The sequence below is a fragment of the Lissotriton vulgaris genome, chromosome 3_1, assembly GCF_964263255.1.
Source record: "Lissotriton vulgaris chromosome 3_1, aLisVul1.2, whole genome shotgun sequence".
Classification (NCBI taxonomy): Eukaryota; Metazoa; Chordata; class Amphibia; order Caudata; family Salamandridae; genus Lissotriton; species Lissotriton vulgaris.
Genome location: NC_141689.1, coordinates 1521579757 through 1521606780, shown reverse-complemented (window position 1 = coordinate 1521606780; position 27024 = coordinate 1521579757). Strand labels below are relative to the sequence as shown.

Below are 27024 nucleotides of genomic sequence, written 5' to 3'. Positions count from 1 at the left end.
ATAGTGCGCATGGGTATCGACTCCATCTTCAGATCGTTTTTTTCCACCAATGGGCTCGGATGTGTTCCACGCGTTCCAGTTCTGTATCGTTACTGATTTAACTTTCGACGCGCAAGCCTTATCCTTCTTCGGTATTCTTTTCGATCGCGTTTTCCCTTTTGACGTGCATCTCTACAAACTTCTATTTCGGTTCCGGTCGTTAAAGCAGGCCTGCAGGCCTAGCCGCGCCATCAGGCCTTCTTGGCTCATGGAAAGGACTCCCTTCAAAAAGTGTCCTCAATGTGGATCCGAGTTTTCACACGCCGATCTTCATGTGGTGTGTAACTTCTGTCTTTACCTGAGCATGAGGCCAAAGACTGTCCAGCTTGTGCCTCTTTCCACTCCATCAGAGACCATTGAGCTCGAAGAAGCATGGCTCGATCATCGACATCGATACCAGACAACATCTTCCAGGAAGGCATTGATGTGCCGGAGCGGATGGAAGAAGGCACCTTCAGCCCCTTCGTAGCCGAGGAATCGGACGTTGAAGACATCACCCCGGGGCAACGGGTTGTAAGTACTGAAGTTGACCCCTCCCACCCACTCAAAGGCTTTGGTAACCCCTTCACCTTCTGGCCTAGGTGCACACCGGGATAAAACTTCCAACGCCCCGCCTTCGGGCCCGGAAAATAAATCTACACATAAGCCTTCAGGCCACTCAGGATCGAGCCAGCCTGTCGTCAGTGCCAAACCCCATCCTCAGCACCGACAAAAGAGAAATCGAAAGATAAGCCATTGTCTTTGTCCGCTCCAAAGCCTGGGTCCACATCGGAGCATTTGGCACCGAAACCAAAAGACACTTAACCTTCAGATCTGAAAAAATCCTCGGAAACTAGGAAGCCACCAGTTCTAAAACCACTAATCAACTTCAGATCCCAAAAAAACGTTGGAACCGAAAAAACAACTGGTTACAAAAACATCTGGCACACACACCTCCGATCAGAAAAAATCATCAGAGCCAACCAAGCAACCTGTTCCAAAGACTCCAACCAAACCTTCGGAACACACCAAAGCTCCTGATTCCAAACCAAAGGAGCATAAAACAAATCCAAAAACTGTGCTACACAAGCATTCAGACCCGAAAAAATCGGCATTGAAACACCATCATTCAGAGGAGGAGCTTTTTCGACCCGATCCTACAAAAAAAACTCTGAAAACAGACCCAGAAACAGGTCATTTTAGGATTAGTACCTCCAACAAAAGGAAATTGGACAAACCTACACCACCCTCAGTTCCTTCTAAGAAAAAAGACATCTCTACTTCCCCTTTAACGGTTCCTTCTACACCTCCTCCACCACAATACATTTCTCCTGTTCCATCTCCAGGACCAACAGAATTTCCTCCACCTCCAGATGATGATAATACCACTGGTGACGAAGAGGATAATGAACCTCTAGGGGAACCTAGTCACTATTACATCCCAAATGACCCATGGGATAACTATGGCACACCAGATGTTGCTCATGTACCACAAGAGGATGTCTTCCCATCTAGACCATCCCCTTCAGTGGACACTATAGGTTTCACTCAGCTAATACGCAGGGCTGCCGAATACCACTGGGTAAATTCACATACAGACCCCATAGAGGAAGACTTCCTCGTGGACACTTTTGCAACATCTCAAATGTCCACCTCCATTTTACCAATGTTAAAAGGGGTAATTAAACACCCTCCTGAAGTCTTTAAAGATCCCGTAGGGGCTAGAGTCAATAACCCTAGAATAGAAAAGAAGTACAAGGCTGCCCCAACTGACCCTGCATACATTAAGGGACAGCTTCCCTTAGATTCATTGGTTGTTTCAAACGCCAGGAAACGATCAAAATCTCAAACCTCAGGCAATGCTCCACCACCTGACAAAGAGTTAAAACTCTTGGACGTATCTGCCACAAGAACAGCGTCACAAGCAGCCAACATATGGAGGATTGACAACACACAGGCTTTACTAGCTAGGTACGATAGGGCGCAATATGATGATCTAGAGACCCTACTACAACATCTTCCAGATCAATATAAGACAAGAGCCCATGATCTCATAAAAGAAGGTAAACTAGTAACCAATACTTCCATTCCGTGTGCTCTAGTTGCTGCAGATACAGCCTCCCAAGCCATAAATACCAGTGTCCTTTTAAGCAGACATGCCTGGCTAAGGATATCAGGGTTTAAACTGGAGGTTCAGACTACCATACTGAACCAACCCTTTGACGAAGAACACTTATTTGGACCTACAGTGGCTTCATCTTTAGAGAAGATGAAAAAAGACACTGATACCGCCAAGTCAATGGGAGCCTTGCAATTGCAAGCTCCCAGAAGTTCCTTTTGTCACTCCTTTTATAGAGACGCCTCTACAGGCTTTAACACCAATCGCGCCTCCACTTCATATAAAAGTCCCACACAAACCACCTCTACCAGAGGTTATTACAGAGGAGGCTACAGGGGCAATAACAGCAAAGGCGCTTTCCCTACTGCACAAACATGCAATAGAACCAGTTCCCCTTCACCATCAAATCACAGGAGTTTACTCCCTGTACTTTCTCATCCCAAAGAAGGATGGAACCCTGAGGGCCATTTTAGACCTCAGACCATTAAACCTATACATACAATAAGACCTTTTTCACATGGTCACTCTTTAACAGGTCCTTCCCCTACTGAAACAAGGCAATTTCCTTGCCACTTTAGATCTCAAGGGCGCCTACTTCCCCTACTGAAACTAGGCAATTTCCTTGCCACTTTAGATCTCAAGGGCGCCTACTTCCCCTACTGAAACAAGGCGATTTCCTTGCCTCAGCGCCTACTTCCACATTCCCATTCACTCTGCTCACAGGAAACATCTTAGGTTTGTAGTGGACGGTCAGCATTATCAATTCAAGGTTCTCCCATTCGGAGTTACCACAGCACCCAGAGTGTTAACAAAATGTATAGCAGTAGTAGCAGCCCACTTAAGAAGACAAAAGATTCAGGTCTTCCCATACTTGGACGACTGGCTCTTAAAAGCCAAGTCACATACCCAAGGTGTAAATCACACACACAACGCAATCCAACTGCTTCACGACTTAGGGTTTACAATAAATCTCCCGAAGTCTCACTTCCAACCATCCCGCATCCAGCAATATCTAGGTGCCACAATAGACAACTCAAAAGGCCTTGCATATCCCAATCCAGCCAGGATAGCAAGTATGCAAGCCCTTATAACAAAATTCCAACTGCCAGCTCAAGTGTTTATGCAACTAATAGGGATGATGGCCTCTTGTATATTCATAGTACCTAATGCAAGACTCCAGATGCGCCCCTTACAGAAATGCTTAGCACGTCAGTGGAACCAAGCTCAAAGTCAGTTAACAGATCTGGTGTTGGTAGACGGCCGCACACATCGCTCTCTGCAGTGGTGGAACACCCAAAACCTTTCCAAAGGGCGACCGTTCCTAGAGCCAGTTCCGCAAATCATCGTGCTAACAGCAGACTCATCGCTCAACGGCTGGGGAGCTCATCTACTACATCACACCATACAGGGCAGGTGGACACCACAGCAAAAGCTACTCCACATCAATCATTTGGAGTTACTAGCAATATTTCTCGCATTAAAAGCATTCCAGAAACATGTATCAAACAAAGCTGTTTTAGTCCCGACAGACAATATAACAGCGATGTATTATCTACAAAAAAAAGGGGGGGCGCACTCTCTGCAGCTCTCTCAACTAGCACAGAGCATATGGAGATGGGCAATTCCCCAAAACATATTCCTTTTAGCCAGCATCTTCCAGGAATACAGAATCAGATGGCAGATCTGTTAAGTCGACAAACACAACAGATTCACGAATGGGAACTTCATCCACAAGTCCTCCAACTGTATTTCCAAATGTGGGGACATCCAAAGATAGATCTCTTCGCCACACATTTAAACACAAAATGCACAAGCTTTGCCCCCAGATATCCACACCCCACACGTTATGGATGAATTGGTCAGGCAGATCTGTCTACGCTTTTCCGCCTCTCCCACTCATTCTACTAGTGGTATGCAAGCTGCAACAACAGTCACTAACACTGATCCTAGTTACTCCAACATGGGCCAGACAACCCTGGTACACAACCTTGCTGGAACTAGCAGTAGTCCCGCACCAAAAACGACATCTCTCCCCACAACTCTTAACATAGAACCATGGAGAGATCAAACACCCAGATCCAGCACAGCTCAACCTAGCAATCTGGCTCCTGAAGTCCTAGAATTTGGTTATCGGAATCTTCCACCTGATTGCATGAATTTCATTAAAGAAGCTAGACGTCCCACCACTAGAGCCTGCTATGCAGCCAAGTGGAAAAGATTTGTAATATACTGTACCAATAACACCATCATTCCACTAGATGAGTCTATTCAAAACATTATATGTTAGCTACTACATCTTCAAAGATGTAATCTGGCATCCACATCAATCAGATTAAATCTTGCAGCCTTAGCAGCCTATCTGCAAAATAGACAACATCTATCATTATTCAGGGTACCTGCCATTAAAGCATTTATGGAAGGCTTCAAAAGAATAATTCCTCCCAGAGTACCACCCTGTCAAGTGTGGAATCTAAACATCGTCCTCACTAGGTTAATGGGTCCTCCATTTGAACCTCTGCATAAATGTGAGCTACAAGTTCTTACATGGAAAGTTGCTATCTTTGTTGCTATCACATCTCTCAGGAGAGTCAGTGAGCTACAGGCACTAACTATTCAAGAACCATTTTTACAACTTCATCATAGCGAAGTGGTTCGCAGAACAAATCCCAATTTCCTTCCAAAAGTTATTACTCTCATCCATCTCAACCAGTCTGTAGAGTTGGCAGTATTCTTCTCGCAACCACAAACAGTTGCAGAAAGAGCTCTTCATACACTAGACGTAAAAAGAGCACTTCTCTACTACATTGATAGAACAAAACCTTTTTGCAAAATAAAAAACTTTTTGTTTCCTTCTCACCAACACATAAAGGCAATCCGATATCAAAATCTGGAATTGCAAGGCGGATCGACAAATGTATACAGATTTGCTATCACAAGGCAAAACATACACTTTCTATTCCCCCTAAAGCTCATTCCACTCGGAAAATAGGGGCTTCCATGGCTTTTCTAGGAAACATTCCCTTAGATAATATCTACAAAGCAGCTACATGGTCTAAACCACACACATTCACAAAACACTATTGTGTAAATCTGCAAGCAAAACAACAAGCTAGTGTGGGCCAGGCTGTACTCAAAACACTATTTCAGACTACTGCAACAGATACTGGTGGTCGCCGCTAAAGGGACAGTACTGCTATGCAATCTATGCATAGTGTGTGATCTGCAGCTCATATGCCTCGAACGGAAAATCCTACGTACCAGTATGCATCTGTTCTTGGCATGTAGAGCTGCAGATTCACAGACGCCCACCCACCTCCCCGGCTACCTTTCTCTCTTCCAGTATTATCTTAATTAGATACAATATACATGGACATCTCTTTCTGTTCTCACAAACTCCATCATTTTCCTTCTTGGCGAAAAAACAATCTGAAGATGAAGTTGATGCCCATGCTCACTATTAAAGGAGGAGTCACCTATCTCGTGGCTTCCAAAGACTTGTTCCAAGACCATAACAAACTGCAAACATCCGGGCCCAACACCAGATGGCGATCTATGCATAGTGTGTGAATCTGCAACTCTACATGCCAAGAACAGATGCATACTGGTAAATAGCATTTTCCTTATTGTAGTAGGGATAGTGGTCCTATGGAGAAAGCCAGAGTGCAGGTTAAATACTAATACTGCGAACTCTGGAAAGGGACCTGATAAAAAATAATTGCACCACTATTTTTAATAGTTATTAAAATTCCAATTCAATGGTGAAGTCAGATTTGCAATAAATATTAAGGAAAAGTAACTTTTAGAAATGTACTGACCTGTCAGAAGGCTAATTAGCATACACCTCTCAGGTCTTACAAAATAATAAAAATGTTACCAGTCCTGCAGGTCTTGTGACTTGAGTAATCTACTCAACCTAACTGTAATGCACTTACCTCAAACTGGTCTCAAATTATGTGATCCTAGAGAAATATTTTATTTCACTAAGCCACATTGTTCTTCATTATCACATATGAGAGCACTTAAAGATATTAGTTTGGCATGGCTGCTATAGTTAAACTATTTTGTTTGATTTAATAGAGTTAACTTCTGCTTCATTTATATTACAAATCTAGCCCACACATATGGTACACATAAACCCGGACTTAACTCTTAGTTCACTAAAAGCACGTTATCAGATCGGTGGAAGGAACATTGCTAAGTTGAAGTTTAAAAAAATCTAGCTTTTAAAAAAGATATCATTAAAGCATGATGTTGTAGCACACCTTCATTTACAGGCAGCACATTTTACATTGAAATGGCCTCAAACTGGTACACAAACATTTACTGATAAATAGCATACAAACGATAATGTGCATACATCTGGTTTCAGCAAATGTTTGTCATTTGCACATCACAAAGTAAAGTGTTCTGATTTGTTTTAATCCTAATAAAATCTTTGTGCTTTCCTAATTGCTGACTTTATTATGTAATATTTGTACAGATCAATCTGTAAGAAGCAGGTTAGTGTTAGATTCCTTACCTTAGAATATCCCCAGGCGTCAGACTGGATCCGGAACGTTTTCCATAGCAGTACCCTTCGCCATGGTAGGTGTCGTCTGCGGCTCCACATACATTGTCGGCGTCGTGGTCGCCAAGATGACGTCGTAGGAGTACTTAGACGCCACCCTCGGGCGCTGACGTCAGTTCTTCTTTTTTCCGCGCCAGCAAGAGCAGTACTTCTTAGTCACTTTTTGACTAACTTTTTTCGATCTATTTTGGATCTTCTCGAGTCGTTAATAGACTCCGGTGCCGGTAGGGATGCCCGGGTTCAAGCCCTGTGACGACTGCAACTGACTGATGTCGGTTACCGACCCCCACCGTCGGTACCTTTATTACCTCGGGCCGACCATGATGACAAGTCGCGCCCCGACTGCCGGGCCTTGACGTCGAAAACTAGGTGGGAGCGGTTACGTAAGCGACTCGAGATCCGGCAGTTGGCCCCGTTCCACTTGAGGTCCCGGTCCAGGAGGAGGTCGAGGGACCGGTCGCGGGGCCACAGTCATCATAGCTCGGCGAGTCAACACCACTCGTCGGGTTCGAAGTCCTCAGGTAAGTCGAGACCCGTCTGGGAGCCCAAGTGGGCCGGCGGCTTCGGCCTGGCGCCTTCTGGTGCTTCGGCCCTGGCGCCGTGGGCGACTTTAGACCCGACGCCACAGGGCTCCTCAGGATCCAGGCCTGGATCCGTGTCGACGCCGGTCGTCCTTACGACCCCTTCGCCGGCGTCGTCACCAAGGGTGTCGCCCCCAGCGCCACCCTCGGGCGGCTTCGTCCCCGATCCCCGCCTCCTCCGGATCCGGCGTCGGACCTGCGCCGCCCGGCGCAGTCTTCGACACAGATAGGTGAGCCCTTCACCGACGATCCGGCTCCATCATTTCTTCCTGACTTCAGGAGATGGAGGATGAGGGGGATTGGGACGAATCTGAGGACCCTCTGGCACTACAGTGCAAGTTGTCAGGACTGGATGGACGAACTTGGGGAGGCCAGTGGTCTGGACACCTCGCCCGACACTGGTTTTGTTTCTCCTCCTTCCGTGGCTACAGAGGAGGAGGCTGCATACAGCGTGGTGTTGACTCGGGCAGCCAAGGCCTTGGCTCTTGAGCTCCCAGTCGCGGCCGTGAGGACTAACCTCCTCACTGAGGTACTCAAACCGGAGGCAAGCTCCTCAGAGCCTCTCCTCCCATTCAACGAGGCCCTCACTGACGTTCTGTTGGGCACCTGGTCCAAGGCCTCCCTGTGGATCGGAACATGGCCCGACGCCACCGCCCGGCTCCGGCGACCCCAGTTTCCTGTCCATTCACCCCACCCCTGAGAGCCTGGTGATCCAGGCCTCAACTTCCCAGACCACATTCCCGACCGCCCCTCCGGATCGGGAATCCAAAAGGTACGACCAGTTTGGTAAGAAGCTGTTCTCACTGAGTTTGGGGTTGTGGCCTGTCAACAGCGCCTGCCCTTTGGGCCGTTACTCCCACTCTTGTTGGGATACGGTTGCGGAAGTGCTGCAGGGACGCAGCACGATATTCCATTCGGTGTGGGCTGGATACCACAGACTCGCTAGGCACGGCGATTGCAACGACGTTGGCGGTTCGCTGACATGCCTGGCTGAGGTCCGCCAACTTTTCAGGCGATGTCCAAGCATCCCTTATGGACATGCCCTTTGATGACCGTCGCCTTTTTGGCGACAAGGCGGATAGCGCGCTGCAACGTTTTAAGGACTCCAGGGCTACGGCCAAGTCCGTGGGCCTCGGCCAACGCCAGCAGACTTCCGCCTTTTTTCTGGCCAAGGAAGGGGTGCCCCCTCACGTCCAGCTAGCCACAGGCCGCAGAACCCATAGCAACGCGGTCGCGGACGTGGTAATCGCCGTGGCGGTGCCGGGGGACACAGGCAAGGCCAGTCCACACCCGCCCCCGCAGCATCTGCCTCTAAATCCTCCTAGTTCGAGTTTTCAAGCCCATTCGACGCCAGTGGGGGGGCAGGGTTCGCCATCCCCTCCTCCATTGGCGCTCCATCCCATCGGACAGGTGGGTGCTGCAAATCGTCCGAAGGGGCTACTCCCTCCCCTTCGAGGCAACCCCTCCAGCCATGCCACCGCAGTACCACTGCATGTCAGGGGATCACTTGCAACTTCTGCAGGAGGAAGTTACAGCCCTCTTGGCCAAGGGGCCGTCGAGCGTGTTCCTGGGCCAGAAGTAGGACGTTGTTGCTATTCCCACTACTTTCTGGCACCCAAGAAGGGCAAAGGGGGCCTACGCCCTATCTTGGATCTAAGGAGTGTCAACGGCTTCCTCCGGAAGAAGTTCAAGATGCTGACTTTGGCTCAGGTCCTAGCTGCCCTGGATCCGGAAGACTGGATGGTAGGGTTGGACTTGCAGGACGCATATTTCCACATCCCCGTCCTGCAGACCCACCGGCGTTACCTGCGGTTTACGGTAGGCTACGACCACTTTCAGTTTACCGTGCTCCCCTTTGGCCTTACCAGCACCCCACGGGTGTTCACGAAAGTGATGGCGGTGGTCGCAGCTCATCTGCGCAGATTAGGGGTTTCAGTCTTCCCCTATCTCGACGACTGGTTGTTGAAGGCGGGCTCGCCCCAGGCAGTCATCCCCCACCTCCAGACTACGGCCGACCTCCGGCACTCGCTGGGGTTCACCATCAACGTGCCGAAGTCAATCCTGTGCCCCTCGCAGAAGCTCCTTTTCATCGGAGCAGTTTCGGGTCCATCCCCCCCCCCAGCGAACAGCATGTTCAGGATATTCAGGCTCTGATTCCGGTCTTTCAGCCTTTATCCTGCGCCTCGGTCAGGTTGACGCTGCAGCTCCTGGGGCTGATGGCCTCCTGCATCCTTCTGGTGCATCACGCTCGGTGGCGGATGCGGGCTCTGCAGTGGGACCTAAAGCTTCAGTGGGCACAGCATCAGGGCAACATGTCCGATTGCGTTCGGATCTCGGAGGGCACTGTGAAACAGTTGCAGCAGTGGGTCACAAACCGCGATTAGGTCTACGGCAGATCTCTCCGTTCCCCAACCGCACCACGTAGTGGTGACGGATGCATCCCTCCTGGGATGGGGAGGCCACATGGGAGAGAGCTAGATCAGAGGCCTCTGGTCTCCGGCGGAGTCCCTGCTCCACATCAACCTTCTGGAGCTGCGGGCGATCCGACTTGCACTGAAAGCTTTCCTTCCCTCTGTCCGAGGAAGTGTAGTGCAGGTGTTCACGGACAACACCACCGCCATGTGGTACTGCAACAACCAGGGCTGGGTGGGGTCGTGGACCCTTTGTCAAGAGGCTCTGCGCCTCTGGACATGGCTGGAACACCAGGGCGTCACCCTGGTGGTCCAACACCAGGCAGGTTCCCTGAACGCCAGGGCGGACGAACTCAGCCGCCGGTGCATGATGGATCACGAATGGCGTCTGAACTCGGACGTGGTGCAAGGTCTCTTTCGGCAGTGGGGAGAGCCTTGGTTAGATTCGCCACCGAAGAGAAAGCGCATGGTCATCAGTTCTGCGCGTTGGAATTTCCAAGGCGGCACTCGCTCGGCGACGCTTTTCATCGTGAGTGGAGCTGCAGTCTGTTGTACGCCTTTCCGCCTAATCCACTTCTGCCCAGAGTGCTGAAGAAGATCAGTTGCGACCGGGCCCAAGTCATCCTTGTGGCTCCGGACTGGGCACGAAGATACTGGTATCCCGAGCTACTCAGCATGTCAGTCAATATCCCGATTCGTCTGCCTCTTCGGGAGGACCTTCTGTCGCAGCAGCAGGGGACGGTCCTCCACCCGAACCTGTCCAGCCTCCACCTCCATGCGTGGAGATTGAGCGGCGGCAGTTGAGGCCATTTGACTTGCATCTTGAAGTCAGTGATGTGATTCTGGCAGCCAGGCGTCCCTGCACAAAATCGGTATACACCTGCAGGTGGAACAAATTTGTGGCCTGGTGCACAGCAAAGGCTGTGGATCCTCTCTCTGCCCCCTTTCAGAGGTTCTCCTCTTCCTTCTTTCTCTTGCCCAGCAGGGCTATGCTCTGTGCACTCTTAAGGGCTACCTCTGCCATTTCTGCCTTCTTGAGGCTTCCTGATCAGCCCTCTCTTTTCAAGTCCCCTGTTGTAAATAGATTCTTGAAGGGCATCACGCACATGTTGCCTCCTGTTCCTTTCGTGATGCCTCAGTGGGACTTGAACCTTGTTCTAACCTATCTGATGTGCGCTCCTTTCGAGCCACTTCACAATTGCCCTCTTTGTCTTCTGGTCCTCAAGACTGCATTCCTGGTTGCCATCACCTCTGCCATGAGAGTGAGTGAGCTCCAGGCTCTATCTTCTATGCCTCCTTTCCTTTCTGTCCATCCAGACAAGGTTGTCTTAAGAACGCGTCCTTCTTTCCTGCCCAAGATGGTTACGGCCTTTCACGTTGGGCAGTCCTTCACCTTGACCACCTTCTTTCCGCCTCCGTATCCCTCGAAAGAGGAGGAGAGGCTCCACCGTCTGGACCCAAAACGTGCGCTCTCCTTCTACCTTGATCGCACACGCCAGTTCCGGGTGGATGACGAGCTCTTTGTTGGTTACGTGGACGCGAAGAAGGGACGGGCGGTGCACAAACAGGCCATCTCTCGATGGGTCGTGTTGTGCATCAAGGCCTGTTACTCCTTGGCTAAAAAGGAGCCTCCTGTTGGGCTGAGGGCCCATTCCACTCAGGCCACAGCGGCTACTACTGCCCTGGGTTGGGGAGTCATCTTGCAAGACATCTGTCAGGCAGCTATGTGGACCCCGCTGCACACGTATGCTAGAAACTACTGCCTAGACAGCCAAGTCCGGAGAGATGGCTTTTTCGGCCGTTCCATTCTCCAGGACTTTCTGGTGTGATCTTAGTACGCAGACCCACCACCGGGGTTGGTATTGCTGGGGTATCTATTCTAAGGTAAGGACTCTAGCACTAACCTGTTTCTTTCAGATTCACAAGTTACTTACCTTCGGTAACGATATATATAAGAAACAGTAGTTAGTGTTCGATTCCTTACCTCCCCACCCATCCTCCCCATTCTGCGGACCGATATCTAGGGTTAAGGTATTTCCCTTTGAGGGTCCTAGTTTTATGGCACCAGTGTCGGTCTCTGGTATGGCTCTGTGTTCCTGGAGCAGAAAGCTTTGTACAAGAACTGACGTCAGCGCGCGAGGGCGGCGTCTAAGTACTCCGACGTCATCCCGACGAACACGACGCCGACGACAGACGCAGAGCCGCAGATGACGCTTACCGACGCGCAGGGGTACTGCTGCGCAAAACTTTCCGGATCCAGTCTGACGCCTGGGGATATTCTAAGGTAAGGAATCTAACACTAACTACTGTTTCTTACAGATATATCATTACCGAAGATAAGTAACTTGTGCTTTACAAGCTATTTAAATGTAGTGTTGTAGAAAAAGAAACTGAAGTCCTACAGCCTTTCATTTCCCTCTACCTGTACCAGAGCACAATTGTCAGACAGTTCACTTCACAGAATCAGTTCACTTTGCAATCGGAGGATTTCAGGGATAAAATGAGCAGCAGTTTGTAAGAAGACGTGAGCTGACACTTGACCTCTGTCTTTGAATGTGTAGGAAATGTGTCAAGATAAGAACAAGATTTAAAGATATCTTTATTGCTCATTCACGTTTGGAGTGAACAGAACACCTGTACTTTGCTAGCTTGATCTTTCTCACCAGAACAGGCAAATAGGCCATGATAAAAACAGACTCATCATTGCGAATGAGTGAGTAGATTTATCGAGGCCTGCCTCTGCCAACTCTCAGCTTGCTGTCAGTCTTAAATAGATGTGTAATAGGTGTAAAATGCCTCCCAGGAGCAAACAATAGGCTGACCTGCATGGGCAGCGATGAGTCTTCCGAACTCTGCAGAATATGTAGGGTCGGGGTGACAGCATAGTGTCAAATCCTGCTTGAGAGTTCAGTTGAGCCACATGTAAAGTTTGGACCGTACTTGAAAGAGAGAGAAGAGGATGCCAAGACCATTCGTGTGTATCCATTGTATGTTTACTGAAGGATCATGATTGTGTCCTACCAGAATTCTTTCTCTGGGTTGTTGTGGGCACAGTGCCTGGTTCAAATAAAATGTTTGTGTTAGATGTGGAAGGACACTTAGATTACCACAGTACACTCCTCCCATACACCCCCAACCCTCAGAGCCCAAGCTTAGTGTTGCTGAAGGCTTTTTGCCATCTTGAAAATATCCTGACGCTTAGAATATCTGGCCTGTTTGCTGTAAGGCAAACTCAGAACTGCTGTAAAAGTGGGTAGGTCAGTGCCTGGGAACTTTTAGCCAATTTTTTATAGATGGGTCAGTAGTCAAACCCTCCCCCCCACTAGCTTGTGGCAGGCTAAAATGTGGCACCTCCAGGCACCAACTTCAGGATACTTTCTGGACATACAGAAGATGATTGGGTCTCCTGCCTGTGCCCAGAAAATAGACCCTGAAGTATTGAACCTGTGCCCTCTTCTTGTACCCAGAACACAGCAGTGGACTCCAAAGATCAGTAAGCGGACCTCCTGTGTGGTTACAGGGAGGGAACATGCTGTAGGAGGACTTTTCCCTAGAAGCACCCAGCACAGCTGACCAGTGGCACTTGGACCTGGTCCGGACTCTGCTGTTGATCTCTGCCTGATAATCTGTGATTCTCTTAAGAGCTCCCCTGAGATCATAGTGCCTTAAAAGTGTACTTTTGTGGTAGATTGGGATTTAAAAGACTAAGTAAGAAGGTGAAATCTTTGACCAGTACAAACCTGTTTGGTTTATCCGGCCCAAGCTCCATCGCGGTCAGCCTGAAATTGCACCTAGGCCCCTGTCTACCATGACCATAGACTATCATTCCTGCTTTGTGCTTTTGGGTGATATTTTGCCTTAAATATTTAGGAACTCATATCTCATATTCCCCTTGTTGAATTTTTGTAATTTTGTTAAACATTTGACAATATTTTTTCTAAATCAATTTGGGGTTTTTATTCTTTGACATTATGACTTTATTACTATTTTTGGTACTGCATACATTATTTACAAATTCTCCAAAATACCCCTGACTGCTCTGTGCCTTAGCAACCAGGGGGTTGAGCTAAGATTAATTTAGTGACTTTAAGGGTTTACCCTGTCAAGGGTTGTGATAATTCCTTGAGGTGAGCATTCCCCCACCGCAAATAATCAATTTTCTTTCATCTACCCTTCCTTATTTACAACCCACTAGCACTACTTATCCCTGAACCCTAAACATTCCTTACTAAACCTTAACCCTACCATTCTTTGAACTGTAGAAGCTTTTTACTGTCCCTTAACGCTGCCTTTCCCTGAACTATAAAAGCCTCTTACTACCCCTTAATGCTATCCTTTCCTGAAAACATGAAACCTATTCACTACCACTGAAATCTACCCTTATCTGAACCCTAAATCCCCTTGTACCTCTTAGTACTATCCTTCCCTAACAACTCATTAGTACATCTTAACTCTATACTTCCCTGAACCCTAAAAACCCCTTAATACCCACTGCAGCTACCAATCCAAGAAACCTAAAAGACCCTTACAACCCCATATCAGTACCCATGCGTAAACTGTAAAAACCCCAACACCTAAGTACTTAAAACCCAATGCATTGTAAATGAAATGTGTTGCAATTTATCTCGTTGTTGTGGTAAATCGGTTTCTATGAATCCATTGTAATGGTGAATTTTCGTAGTGGATGCATTGTATAGGTGCATTACCATAGTTGGAAGCCTGTTTCTACCATCAATTTGTAATTTCCTTTTTAAGTCTGGAATGCATCAAAGTTTAATCATGTGTTTTGGAATCACTAACCTGATTCTAAGCTTAATGTATGGTGTACTTTGTTTGCTGTTAATTTTTTTTTGAATTCTGCTATTGTTTTCCTATTACTGATTGTTTATAGTTTCTCAATATTATCATGTGTAATTAAAAGGAAAAGTGCTAGTATGCTAATATTCAAAGCTATTCAGGAAAGTGTCAAGTAATACATTTTCCTAAAAACAGATTCAGATTCCAGAGTTGGACACCCTCTTATCTGAGAGAACACGATCTTTCATATCATGGCTCCGAGACAGCAGACCTTCAAGCCCAGTCCTTCATGTTGTTAAGTAAGTTTTCTTTTAGGTAACTATTTGGTGATTCATTTGTGAATGGATTGCGTGGCTTTGATCGTTTGAAATAAACAATTAAAATGGACTGTAAAGTTACAAAAGACATAATTTACATTTTCAAATGCATGAGACTTCAGCTAATGCTAGATCGTGAATTCAACTCAAAGTTACTGCCAGTTGTGTCTCCACAAATGTAGTTTACCTTCTCAAGTGTCTATGTGGCCTGCCATGGAAAAACAGAAAGAAAAATGAAAACAAGATTCAATGAACATAAGAGTAACATAAGGACAAGAAATTTGATATCTGTTATTGCATCACATTTGTTGGAACTCAGTCATAGTATTTGCCAGCTGAAAATCATGATTCTGGAAACAGTTGACAACAAAGAGGGTAGAGACAATCGAAAATACCTTTCACAAAGAGAAAACGTTTGGATAAAGAGACTTGATACACTTATGCCTAATGGTTTAAATGACAGGATGGAATTAATTTGTTATTTATGAGTTGATCTTTTTCAAATTTCAGAATATTTAATAGTACAAGGCAGATTACAGTTATAATCTCATTGCAGCTGAGCTCGGTGTTAATGTACATTGATTCCTCATAAAATGTACTCATTTGTTTAGCTTATTCATTCAGAGCATCCGCACCTTTTTTATATTTCAGCTTCAAGCATAGACATTAATTTGTAGAGTACATCAAATTTTTCACTTGATATTTTTTAAAACCACTTTAAGATGGCCCCTGTCTACACTTCTCACTTTAGTCCTGTTTTTAGTTGGGTGATTCCATCTCAGTAAATAGTCCTTAGTCACTTGAACACATTTGTCAATATGGCGGAATATCCGTACGCGTTGTCACATCGAAGACTGGAGCAGTAAGAATTTTGGACTGTTTTATGAGACATATCACTTTCAGATAATATATTTGACTATTTTGGGCACTGGGAGCACTTTTAAGGCCATTTTTTAATGGCACTTGAACCACTTGCGATGAGCATGTACTATGAAGCTTACATTCAGATACACTTGGTGTTTATATGTGTAACATTCACACGTTTTGGTTCCCTGTACCTGCATGCGCGGTTATCATAAAACATTGAGCTATTCTCATTATCATGGTGTATTTACTACGATTAAGCCCTTCGTGATTCGCCACTTGAAATTTTGGTTTCTGCCACGAAGCACATACCACAACGCTTTCAATTAGAAACACTTGGCATTTATAACACTCTCTCTGTGCTTGTTCACTGTATCTGTGTGCGTGGTTATCGCAACACGTTGCGCTGTCCTCACTATCAAAAGATCATTGTGTATTTACTACGATTAAGTCCCTGCATGATTAGCCACTTAGAATTTTGTTGTCTAGCACTAAGCGCTTCTAATGAATGGTTTTCTTCTTTTTTAACATGTGTCGCGGTTGTCGATTTTCTAATCTATATTCATAATATAGTTTTTCTGATCATCACGCCATTAAGTCTGTCTTTAACCATCAATGTACTGATTGTCATTTCTGTTGGATAGTACTTGTTTTCACTGCACTCATATTTCTTTGTGATTTGTTTTCCCCTGACGAAGGGCAACTCCAGCCTAAAATGCATTTGAATGAGCTATATTTGTGAATGAGTAAATTTTCTGATGCACAGCATGTGAAAATCTTATTATAGACACATCATATAAAATTGGGATGGATGGATATCACCCAACAAAAATGTATTATTTAAAAATGTATGATTTAAATTCATCTTATTGTTGAAAATTGATTAGTGTGTTGAACTTGTGATCAACGCGAATACTCCCTATTTTGGGAACATTGGAATTGCAATAAGGGGATGTTCCCCAGTGAGGGGAACGCTGCATGTTCTATTTGCTACTCACGCTTCAGTGATCAGAGAGCAATACCCTGCTGCATGCTACAACTTCAGTACTTTTCTTTAAAATTGAAAAACTAAGGATTGTCTGAACCAATTACTTGTATATTACCTTTGAATGTCCCAGACGTCAGGCTGGATCCGGAAACTTATGCTGAGCAACACCCCTTGCGCGCGTCATCAGGTGGCTCCATGCAGCTACGTGTGACCTCGTCGGCGTCGTTGGTGTCAGTTATGACACTGCTGTATCTATACAGACACCACCCAGGTGCGCGGACGTCAGTTTGTGTCTTTCCCGGCCAGTTAAGCGCCAATCCAGAAAGAGCTAACACTCTACCGTTTTTTGGCAGGCTTTTTCTCAACTTTTTGTTGTCTTCCAGACTTTTTCCATTGTGTGCGAGGATGCCTACAAGGAAGACCGGGTTTAAGCTCCCACCTCGTCTGCCTCTGGTGTCTTGAGCGGACCAGGATCCAAAGTCGTGCCCAGACTGTCGGGCCATGGCTCCTAAGACTTTACGGGAGTGGGCTTTGAAGCTCCTTGTGGCCCGACAGCCGACATGTCAAGCGAGACTCAGCGGAGGTCCCTGTCTCGATCGAGGAAGAGGAGGTTGCGGGACCGCTCTCGGAACCCAAATTCCTCTTCGTCCCACTCGTGGTAGTCGGGACACTCGGGGAAGAGGCACAAAAAGAAGTCGAAGCGGACGTCATCTTTACCTCGACTGTCATCCACCGACGAAGAAGGTAAGGCGCCGCGCCACGCCACTTTAGGCACTATTCTACGAAGCCGGAGCCAGGGTTATCTTCGCGCATCCCTCCTTTTCAAGGAGCCAAACGATCCCAGCTCAGATATGCAACACTTATTTGAACTCGCCGACCCCTCTGGTGAGCCTTCTTGCCCTGCATGGCCAAGGCACCGATGGGGCCTCAAAGATCTGATCTGGGTTGATGCCAGACGTCAGGCTGGATCCGGAAACTTTTGCTGAGCAATACCCCTTGAGCGCGTCTTCAGGTTGCTCCATGCGGCTACGCGTGACGTCGGCGTAGTTAGTGTCAGTTATGATGTCTCTGTACCTATAGAGATGCCACCCAGGTGCGCGGACGTCAGTCTGTCTATTTCCCGGCCAGTTAAGCGCCAATCCGGAAAGACCTACCACTCTGCTGCTTTTTGGCAGGCTTTTTCTCAACTTTTTGTCGACTTACAGATATTTTTTCCATTGTGTCCGAGAATGTCTACGAGGAAGACCAGGTTTAAGCTCCCACCTCGTCTTTCTCGATGCCAGACGTCAGGCTGGATCCGGAAACTTTTGCTGAGCAATACCCCTTGAGCGCGTCTTCAGGTTGCTCCATGCGGCTACGCGTGACCTCGTCGGCGTAATTAGTGTCAGTTATGATGCCGCTGTACCTATAGAGATGCCACCCAGGTGCGCGGACGTCAGTCTGTCTCTTTTCCGGCCAGTTAAGCGCCAATCCGGAAAGAGCTACCACTCTGCTGCTTTTTGGCAGACTTTTTCTCAACTTTTTGTCGACTTCCAGATATTTTTTCCATTGTGTCCGAGAATGCCTACGAGGAAGACCAGGTTTAAGCTCCCACCTCGTCTGCCTCTGGTATCTTGAGCGGGACCAGGATCCAAAGTCGTGCTCGGACTGTCTGGCAATGGCTCCTAAGACTTTACGGGAGTAGGCTTTGAAGCTCCTTGTGGCCCGACAACCGACATATCAAGCGAGACTCCGCGGAGGTCCCGTTCTTGATCGAGGAAGAGGAGGTTGCGGGACCGCTCTTGGAACCTAAAGTCCTCTTCGTCCCACTCGAGGTCGTCGGGACACTCGGGGAAGAGGCACAAAAAGAAGTCGAAGCGGACGTCATCTTTACCTCGACTGTCATCCACCGATGAAGAAGGTAATGAGCCACGCCACTCTAGACACTATTCTACGAAGCATGAGCCAGGGTCGACTTTGCGCATCCCTCCTTTTCAAGGAGCCAAGCGATCCCAGCTCAGATATGCAACACTTATTGAACGAGCCAACCCCTCTGGTGAGCCTTCTTGCCCTGCATGGCCAAGGCACCGATCGGGCTTCAAAGATCTGATCTGGGTTGATGCCAGTTGTGGCACTGCGACCTCCCCTGGTGTCAGACCCAAAGTCTTTGCCTTCGGCACCACCGGTGGTTCCAGCCCATCCTTATCCCCAATCACACGTAGTCGTAGCGACGTCTCTCAACGCTGATTCCGACGTTGATTGAACCCAGGGGTTCTATGTTGTCGGCTGAACACTTTGTGGATGTGTTAGGCTCAAGAGAGGAATGGGAGGGGTCTATGGACCCTCTGGAACACCAGGATGACTCTGCAGAGCAGTTGAACTGGTAGGGGGAACTTGGGGAAGCCAGTGGACTGGATACTTCTCGAGCTACCGGCATGCTCTCTCCGCCAACTGTGACTACGGAGGAGGGGGCATCTTAAGCCAAGGTGGATAAGAGGTATAACTGCAACAAATGATGGATGGAATGCTGAATGATTCAAACATTCTCTCCCAGTTAAGACATCTGGGTTACATCCATCGTTCTTTTGCCCACTACGCCACCCCAGCCATATGTAAATCAGTCTTGACCCTGTACCTCATGGGAACAGTCCAGACCAAACTGCCAAGCCAGGTCTTCCCTGGACCGGAAACAAGCAACCTGGGACCAGTTTTGGGGTATGTCACCCTTCAGCATCCAAGCTAGCTTGAATCCAGTGGCACAGTGAGCAAGGGACCCACGTCTGGGCATACCCATCCCTCTTAGGGTGAAAAGTGTAACTGCAACAAATGATGGATGGAATGCTGAATGATTCAAACATTCTACCCCAGTCAAGAGATCTGGGTTAAATCCATCGTTCTTTTGCCCACGACACCACCCCAGTTTGGACCCAGCCAATTGTGTGTCTTTTGCTTTCTCGCCCTAAGTGCACCGGGGTATACCCAGATGTAGGTCCAGGGATCACTGTGCCACTGGATTCAAGCTATCGTGGCTGACATGCAGTGAAACCCTGAAACAGGTCCTAGGATGCTTGTTTCTGGTCCAGGGTAAACCTGGCTTGGCAGTTCAGGCTGGACTGTTCCCATGAGGCACAGGGTCAAGACTGATTTGCATATGACCAGGTCTAAACTAGGGTGACATAGTGAGCAAAAGAATGATGGATATAACCCAGATCTCTTGACTGGGGTGAACGTTTTGTTTTGTTCTGCATTCCATCCATCAATTGTGTGTCTTTTGCTTTGAACCCTAAGTGCGGCTGGTATGCCCAGACATGGGTCTCAGGCTCACTGTGCCACTGGATTCAAGCTATCCTGGCTGATGAGGGGTGAAACCCCCAAACCGATCCTAGGATGCTTGTTTCCAGTCCAGGGAGGACCTGGCTTGGCAGTTCGGGCTGGACGTTCCCATGAGGCACATGGTCAAGACTGATTTGCATATGACAGGTCTAAACTGGGGTGGCATGGTGAGCAAAAGAATGATGGATTTAACCCAGATCTCTTGACAGGGGGTGAATGTTTTGATTTGTTCTGCATTCTGTCCATCAATTGTTTGTCTTTTTCTTTCTCGCCCATGGTGGATAAAAAGGCATCCTAGGTCCTTGGACTGGAGCTGCCCTCAATGGAGGGCAGGACTCTTCTCCAGACTGAAGTGCTTCAGCCTGGGGCTTCCACCTCAGAACCCCTTTTGCCCTTTAATGAAACATTTACTGATATCCATCTAGGCACGTGGTCCAAGTCTGTACTGGGGCTCCTGTGAACAGGACAGTTGCACGCCGCCATCACCCAGCTCCGGGCGACCCAAAGTTCATCAGCCAACACCCAACCCCAGAAAGTTTGGTAGTACAGGCCTCTACGTGACAGGGTGCATTCCCTTCCACCCCTCCGGATAGGGAATCCAAGAGACTGGATTCGTTTGTGAAGATGTTTTCTTCCTTCGGCCTGGCTTTGCGGTCGGTGAGTACCGCATGCTTATTGGACCGTTTCTAGCACTCCCTTTGGGAGACCGTTGTGCAAGTCTGCCACAAGTCCCGGAGGATGCCCATGCTGTGGTTTCCCAAGCTGTCTAGGAGGGGAGAGATGCAGCATAATTCACCATACAGTGTGGTCTAGATAGGAGCAATTCGCTCGGCAGATCGATTTCAGCGACAGTGGCCTTGAGGTGCCACACCTGGCTTCGAACAACTGGCTTCTCAGGCGATGTCCAAGCCAATCTGATGGATATACTCTTTCACGCAACCAGTCTTTTTAAAGAAAAGTCAGACTCTGCCCTGGTCAGGTTCAAGAACTCTCAATCTATGGCCAGATCCTTGGGCCTCTCCTCTGCCCCGTGGCCAGTCTTCCTTTTGCCCCTTTCGTGGCAAATGGAATGGTTTTCCAGACGTGTCAGCCATATCCCAGCTACCGTCCCGCACAGATTGCCCAAGGCATTCAAGGACGATTATGTGGTGCATTCCGATCCCGAAATGGAGGCCAGAAGTAGTCAACCACACTGCCCTCAGCAGCTGCAGCCTCCAAGCACTCCTAGGCTGATTCTTCAGGGCCATACTACTCCAGTTGGTGGGAGAATTTGTTATCATCTCAACACTGGAGATCCATAACATCGGACAAGTTGGTCTTCCAAATCGTCCAGGATGGCTATTCTCTTCCTTTTCTTTTTTTTTCCTCCTCCTATTCTGCCAAATCATTTAAAGTTGCTCCAAGAGAAAGTTACACCTCTCTTGGCCAAGGGAGCTATAGAAAGGGTCCCAGTTTCAGAAGTAGGCAGTGGCTGTTATTCCCGCTACTTTCTGATTCCAAAGAATAACAAGGGGCTATGGCCCATTTTGGATCTTCGGACCGTCAATCTCTTACTCAAGAAGGAGAAATTTAAAATGTGTACTCTGACTCGGGTCTTATCTGCCCTAGATCAAGAAAACTACTTGGCAGCGTTGGATCTGCAGGATGCAAATTTTCACATTCCCATCCTGCAGGGCCAGAGGTATTACCTGTGGTTCAAGGTTGGCCGCGAGCACTTTCAGTTAACTGTGCTCTGCTTCGGCCTTACCAGTGCCCCTCAGATGTTCACCAAGGTGATGGCGGTGGTCGAAGCTTATCTGCGCTGGTTAGGGGTGTCAGTCTTCACCTACCTCGACGACTAGCTGTTGAAGGTGTCCTCGCCCACCTTCAGACTATGGCCGGACCTCCTGCATTTGCTGGAGTTCTCTGTAAAAGTTCCAAAGTCACACCTGACTCCTTCTCAAACGCTTTCTTTCATCGGAGCAATTCTGGTCACAGTGCACTTTCGGGCCTGTCTTCCCGAGCAGCGAGCCCAGGATAATCAGGCTATGATTCTGACATTTCAGCTCTATCCTGAATTTCGGTGAGACTGACTCCGAGGCTGTTGGGCCTCATGGCCTCCTGCATCCTTTTGGTAAGTCCGGCCAGGTGGCATATGCGGGCTCTGCAGTGCTTGAAGTTTCAATGGGCACAGCATCGGGGAAATCTCACTGATGTGGTTCAGGTCTCGGAAGGAACTGTAAAAGATCTGCAGTGGTGGTTAACAAACCGTGATTGGGCCTACGGCAGACCCCTCCACAACCAGATCTCACAGTTGTGACAGATGCGTCACTTCCGAGTTGTGGTGGCCACCTGGGAGAGGTGGAGATCGGGGGACACTGGCATCCGGTAGAGACGAAGCTCCACATACATTTGTTGGAGCTCTGAGCGATTCGGTTGCCATTGAAAGCATTTCTCCCCTCTGTCAGTGGGAAGTTAGTGCAGGTGTTCACAGTCAACACCACCACTATGTGGTACTGCAACAAACATGGCGGGGTGGGATCGCGGACGCTTTGTTTAAAGGCCCTGCGTCTCTGGACGTGGCTGGAACAGCAGGGCATTGCTATGGTGGTTCAACACGTGGCAGGTTCTCTGAACGCCAGGGTGAATTAACTCATCTGTCGATGCCTAGCGGATCACGAAAGGCATCTCCAGTCGGAGGTGGCGCAAGGTCTCTTTCAGCAACGGGAAGAAACTTGGTTAGATTTGTTCGCCTCCGAAGAGTACTGCATACTGAAGTTTCCAAGGCGGTTATTGATTGGTGACGCTTTTCTTTGCAAGTGTAGCTCAGGCCTGTTGTACACCTTTCCGCCTATACCACTCCTGCCCAGGATTCTGAAGAAGATCAGGAGCGACTGGGCCCAAGTCATTCTTGTGGCTCCAGACTGGGCAAGGAAAGTCTGATATCCAGAGCTTCTGAGAATGAGTATCGATCCTCCGATCAGGCTGCCCTTCCGGAGGATATTCTGTTGCAGCAGCAGGGGAGGGTTCTCCAACCGAACCTGTCAACTCTGTGCCTCCATGCGAGGAGATTGAGCAGCGACTGTTGACTTTCCTCCTGAAGTCTGTAATGTAATTCTGGCTGCCAGGGTCCCTCCACCAAGACTGTATACGCCTGCCATTGGCAGAAATTCGTATTGTACTGCACTGAGAGGTCTATTGACCCTCTATCTGCTTCCCTTTCTACTGTCCTCTTGTTCATTCGGACCCTTGCCCAGCAGGGCTCTGCTTTGGGCACTCTTAAGGGCTACCTTTCTGCTCTGTCTGCTTTTTTGTGGTTGCCAGACCAACTTTCCCTCTTCGAATCTCCCATTGTGCATAGATTTCTAAAAGGGCTGGCTCACCTGTTTCCACCTACGCCCTTGTGATGCCACAGTGGGACCTTAATTTGGTCCTTACCTATCTGATGTGTGCTTCTCTTGAGCCTTTGCACAATTATCCCCTCCAGCTGTTGACCAACACAACAGCCCTCTTAGTGGCAATTACATCTGCCTGAAGGGTGAGTGAGTTGCAGGCGTTATCTTGCTCGCATTCTTATCTTTTGTCCTCTCCGGACAAGGTGGTGTTTCGCACCAGGGCATCTTTTTTGCCAAAGGTTGTGACCCCATTCCATCTGGGTCAGTACATCAATTTTCCCACCTTCTTTGCTCCCCCGGATCCCTCTGAGGAAGAGGACCGTCTCCACTAGCAGGAACCAAAAAAAGTGTTGTCGTTCTACCTTGACTGCACAAGAGTTCTGGCTGGATGACCAACTCTTTGTGGGGTACGTAGGAGCAAAGTAGGGCAGTGCAGAAAAGGACCATCTTTCGCTGGGTCGTTCTTTGCATCAAGATATGTTCTGCCCTGGCCTAAGAAGCAGCCCGCTGAGGGATTAAGGACCCATTCCACCAGGGGAAAGGCTGCAACTACTACCTTGGCTCGGGAGTTCCAGTCCAAGACATCTGTCAGGCACAATGTGGGCATCTTTGTACACGTTTGCGAAACATTACTGCCTGGATGGTCCGGTGCGCAGGGATGGTCATTTTGCCCGTTCAGCCTTGCAAGACTTTTCAGTATAGGATGTGAGCCTGCAACCCACAGCTGGGATTCTGATTCAGAGGTAATGAATCTGCAGTCTGGATAGAGTCTCTACCAAATAATGCGTTACCGAAGGTAAGTAACTTGTTCGTTAGGTCCGCAGCGAAAAACATTTTACCCGTTCGGTCCTGCAGGACTTCCTAGTCTGAGGTTTTGGTCCGCAACCCACCGCCAGGATGGTATGACATGGGTATCTGATTCAGAGGTAAGGAATCTGCAGTTAGAAGTCTCTATCAGATGGAGAAGTTACTTACCTTTGGTAACGCATTATCTGGTAGGGACTCTCTCTAGCTGCAGATTCCTTACAGCCCCACCCATGCCTCCCTGCCTTGCGGAGTAATGTTGTAGGGCTGGGATTACTCACCCTTTTCAGGGCCCTAGTTTTGCACAGGTTTATGTCAGTTTCTTTGCGGCTCTTCGCTTCTGGCGTGGAAAAACCGAGTTCCGCAAGCCTGGGTGACGCCTATATATGTACCGCAATGTCATAACCGATGCTGACGATGTCACGCGGAGCCGAATGGGGACACCATACGGTGTGCGCAATGGGTATTGCTCAGCAAAAGTTTCCGAATACAGCCTCACACCTGGGAAATTCAAAGCTAAGGAATCTGCAGCTAGATGGAGCCACTACCAGATAATGTGTTACCAAAGGTAAGTAACTTGTTCTTTTAAAACATTGTTTTGTCATTGCTACCCTAAATAACTAGTAAACTAAATTTATAGTGAACTAGGCATACAGGCCTTAAAAAACCCATAACATCTTAATTGGCTTGTATATATCATCTGAATAGGCCGCTGCTTATTGTTCATCGGACAATAGTATAGAAATCATCATGCACTGAAATGCCACTGGAGCCCCATGCGGTACAAAAGCAGGATTTTGAAGTGGTATAGTCCTCCAGGGGTTGAAAATACCATATTTCTTTGTCAAATTTTCTTTAGGGAACCTGCAGTACCCTTTGCTTAATCTAGGGTACAAATATATCTGAAAGAAACAGGTTAGTGTTAGATTCCTTACCTTAGAACAGGGTTCTTCAAACTGTGGGGCGCGCCCCACTGGGGGGGCGCGCGCTCCACTCCGATCTTCCCTTTGTGCCCGTTCCTTTGTCTGGGTGATTCTCCCAGGAGGGGGCCAATTCATGCAGTCGACAGCTTCGGCTGCAGTGCAGGCAAGGAGTCTCCTCTGCTAAAAACGAAAGCAAACAAACAGACACGCTTTTAGCTTTAGCAGAGGAGACCCCTTGCCTCCCACTGCAGCTGAAGCTGTCGACTCCGTGAATTGGCCCCCTCCTGGGGGAGTTAGCTCTTCCCAGAAGGGAGAGAAGGTTTCCGGAGAGGGTTTGAGGCACGGGCGGGGTGGGCTCTGGCCCAGGGCCCCAGCCTTTCAAGGGGGGTGGGAGTGCCTCCTTCTTGGCTTGGGGATGCGTGCATTATGTAGTTTATTTCACTTGGGCCCGGGTTCTGTTGCAGGCAAAAGAAAGCATACATTATTATTGGTAGCCGTGTCAGCCAGTCTCTTATCAGCGCTCGTGTCTGCTCAATTGGTTATAAGATAATCGCCATCTCCTGCAGACCGTGCCAGACACATGTGGATCTATGAGGCAGCACCTTTGCTTGGCTATATGTTCTGGCAAGGCGTCTGCCCTGTAACTACGCTGCACGATTATTTAGATTTGCCACGAGGTAGAATTTACAGCAGCCCTGAGACGGCCCTAAGCACAAGCACCACTGCGACGTCACCAGTGAAGCACTGTGCCAGGCAGACTCGCTCCTCCAGGCACTTGTGAGCTGGCTGCCTGGGGAAGGTGTGCACTAAGTCTCTCTGATTCTGTACTGAAGTTCACTGTGTGAACTGAACGCTGCTGGCATATATTTAAACAGTAGTAGTAGTAGGCCATAATTCCAATTAGTTTACACCAAAATAAGTCGGAGACATAGTTTTCTTAGTTTATATTTCACTCATTTGAAACGCAAAAAAATGTCATGCGTGTTAGAATATCCCCAGGCGTCAGACTCGATCCGGAAAGTTTTCGTAGTAGTACCCCTGCGCGTCGGTAGGCGTCATCTGCGGCTTCGCGTCCATCGTCGGCGTCGTCAATCCCGGGATGACGTCGTCAGAGTACTTAAATGCCGCCCTCGCGCGCTGACGTCAGTTCTTCTTTTTTCCGCGCCAGCAAGCGCAGATCCGGGAAGAGCAGTACTCCTAGTCAATTTTTGACAAACTTTTTGATCTGTTTTGGATCCTTCTCGGATGCCCGGGTTCAAACCCTGCGACAATTGTCACCGCTTGATGTCGGTGACCGACCCCCACCGTCAGTGCATTTACTGTCTTGGGGCTGACCACAATGACAAGTTGTGCCCCGACTGCCGGGCCTTGACGTCGAAGGCTAGGCGGAAGCAGTCCCGTAAGCGCCTCGAGCTCCGGCAATCGGCCCGCGCCGCTCGAGGTCCCGGTCCAGGAGGAGGTCAAGGGACCGGTCGCAGGCCACAGTCCTCGCCTCTCGACGAGTCAACACCACTCGTCGGACTCCAAGTCCTCAGGTAAGTCGAGGCACGCTAAAAAGAAGTCGAAGAAGCGACATCACTCTTCCGACTCCCCTCCCCGACGCTCGCGCGACCGGGGGTTCAGGCGACACTGCCCACGCGGCTCCACTAGAGCCGCAAGCGCCGTGTCCAGCTCCACACCCGCCGGTCCCTGGGCTACACGCGACGCCGGAGGAGATTAGCTCCTACCTAACCGCCATGAGGTTTTGCTTCCCTCTGTCGGAACCTGCCGAGGCGCCTTCCGGCCCCGCGGGGCTGGCGGATCCGGCGCCTTCGGCGCCGTCGATGACTCCAGTCCCGACGCCGCACGGCTCCTCAGGATCCAGGCCTGGATCTGTGATGTCGCCGGTCGACCTTCCGACCCCACCGCTGGCGCCGTCACCAAGGGTGTCCCCCCCCCCCCGACGCTGT

At 48.7% G+C, this 27024-nt stretch overlaps 1 protein-coding gene across 4 annotated transcripts in view; it reads left to right on the top strand.

Annotated features, from left to right (window-relative positions):
• Positions 1–27024, top strand: part of SEC24B (SEC24 homolog B, COPII component) — a 764077-nt gene that overhangs the window by 698214 nt on the left and 38839 nt on the right. For all 4 annotated transcript variants that reach the window (XM_086962000.1, XM_086962001.1, XM_086962003.1 and 1 more), the window contains one exon: positions 14689–14792. In XM_086962000.1, coding sequence (XP_086818126.1) covers positions 14689–14792 — 104 coding nt within the window. The remainder of the gene's footprint in view (positions 1–14688; positions 14793–27024) is intronic.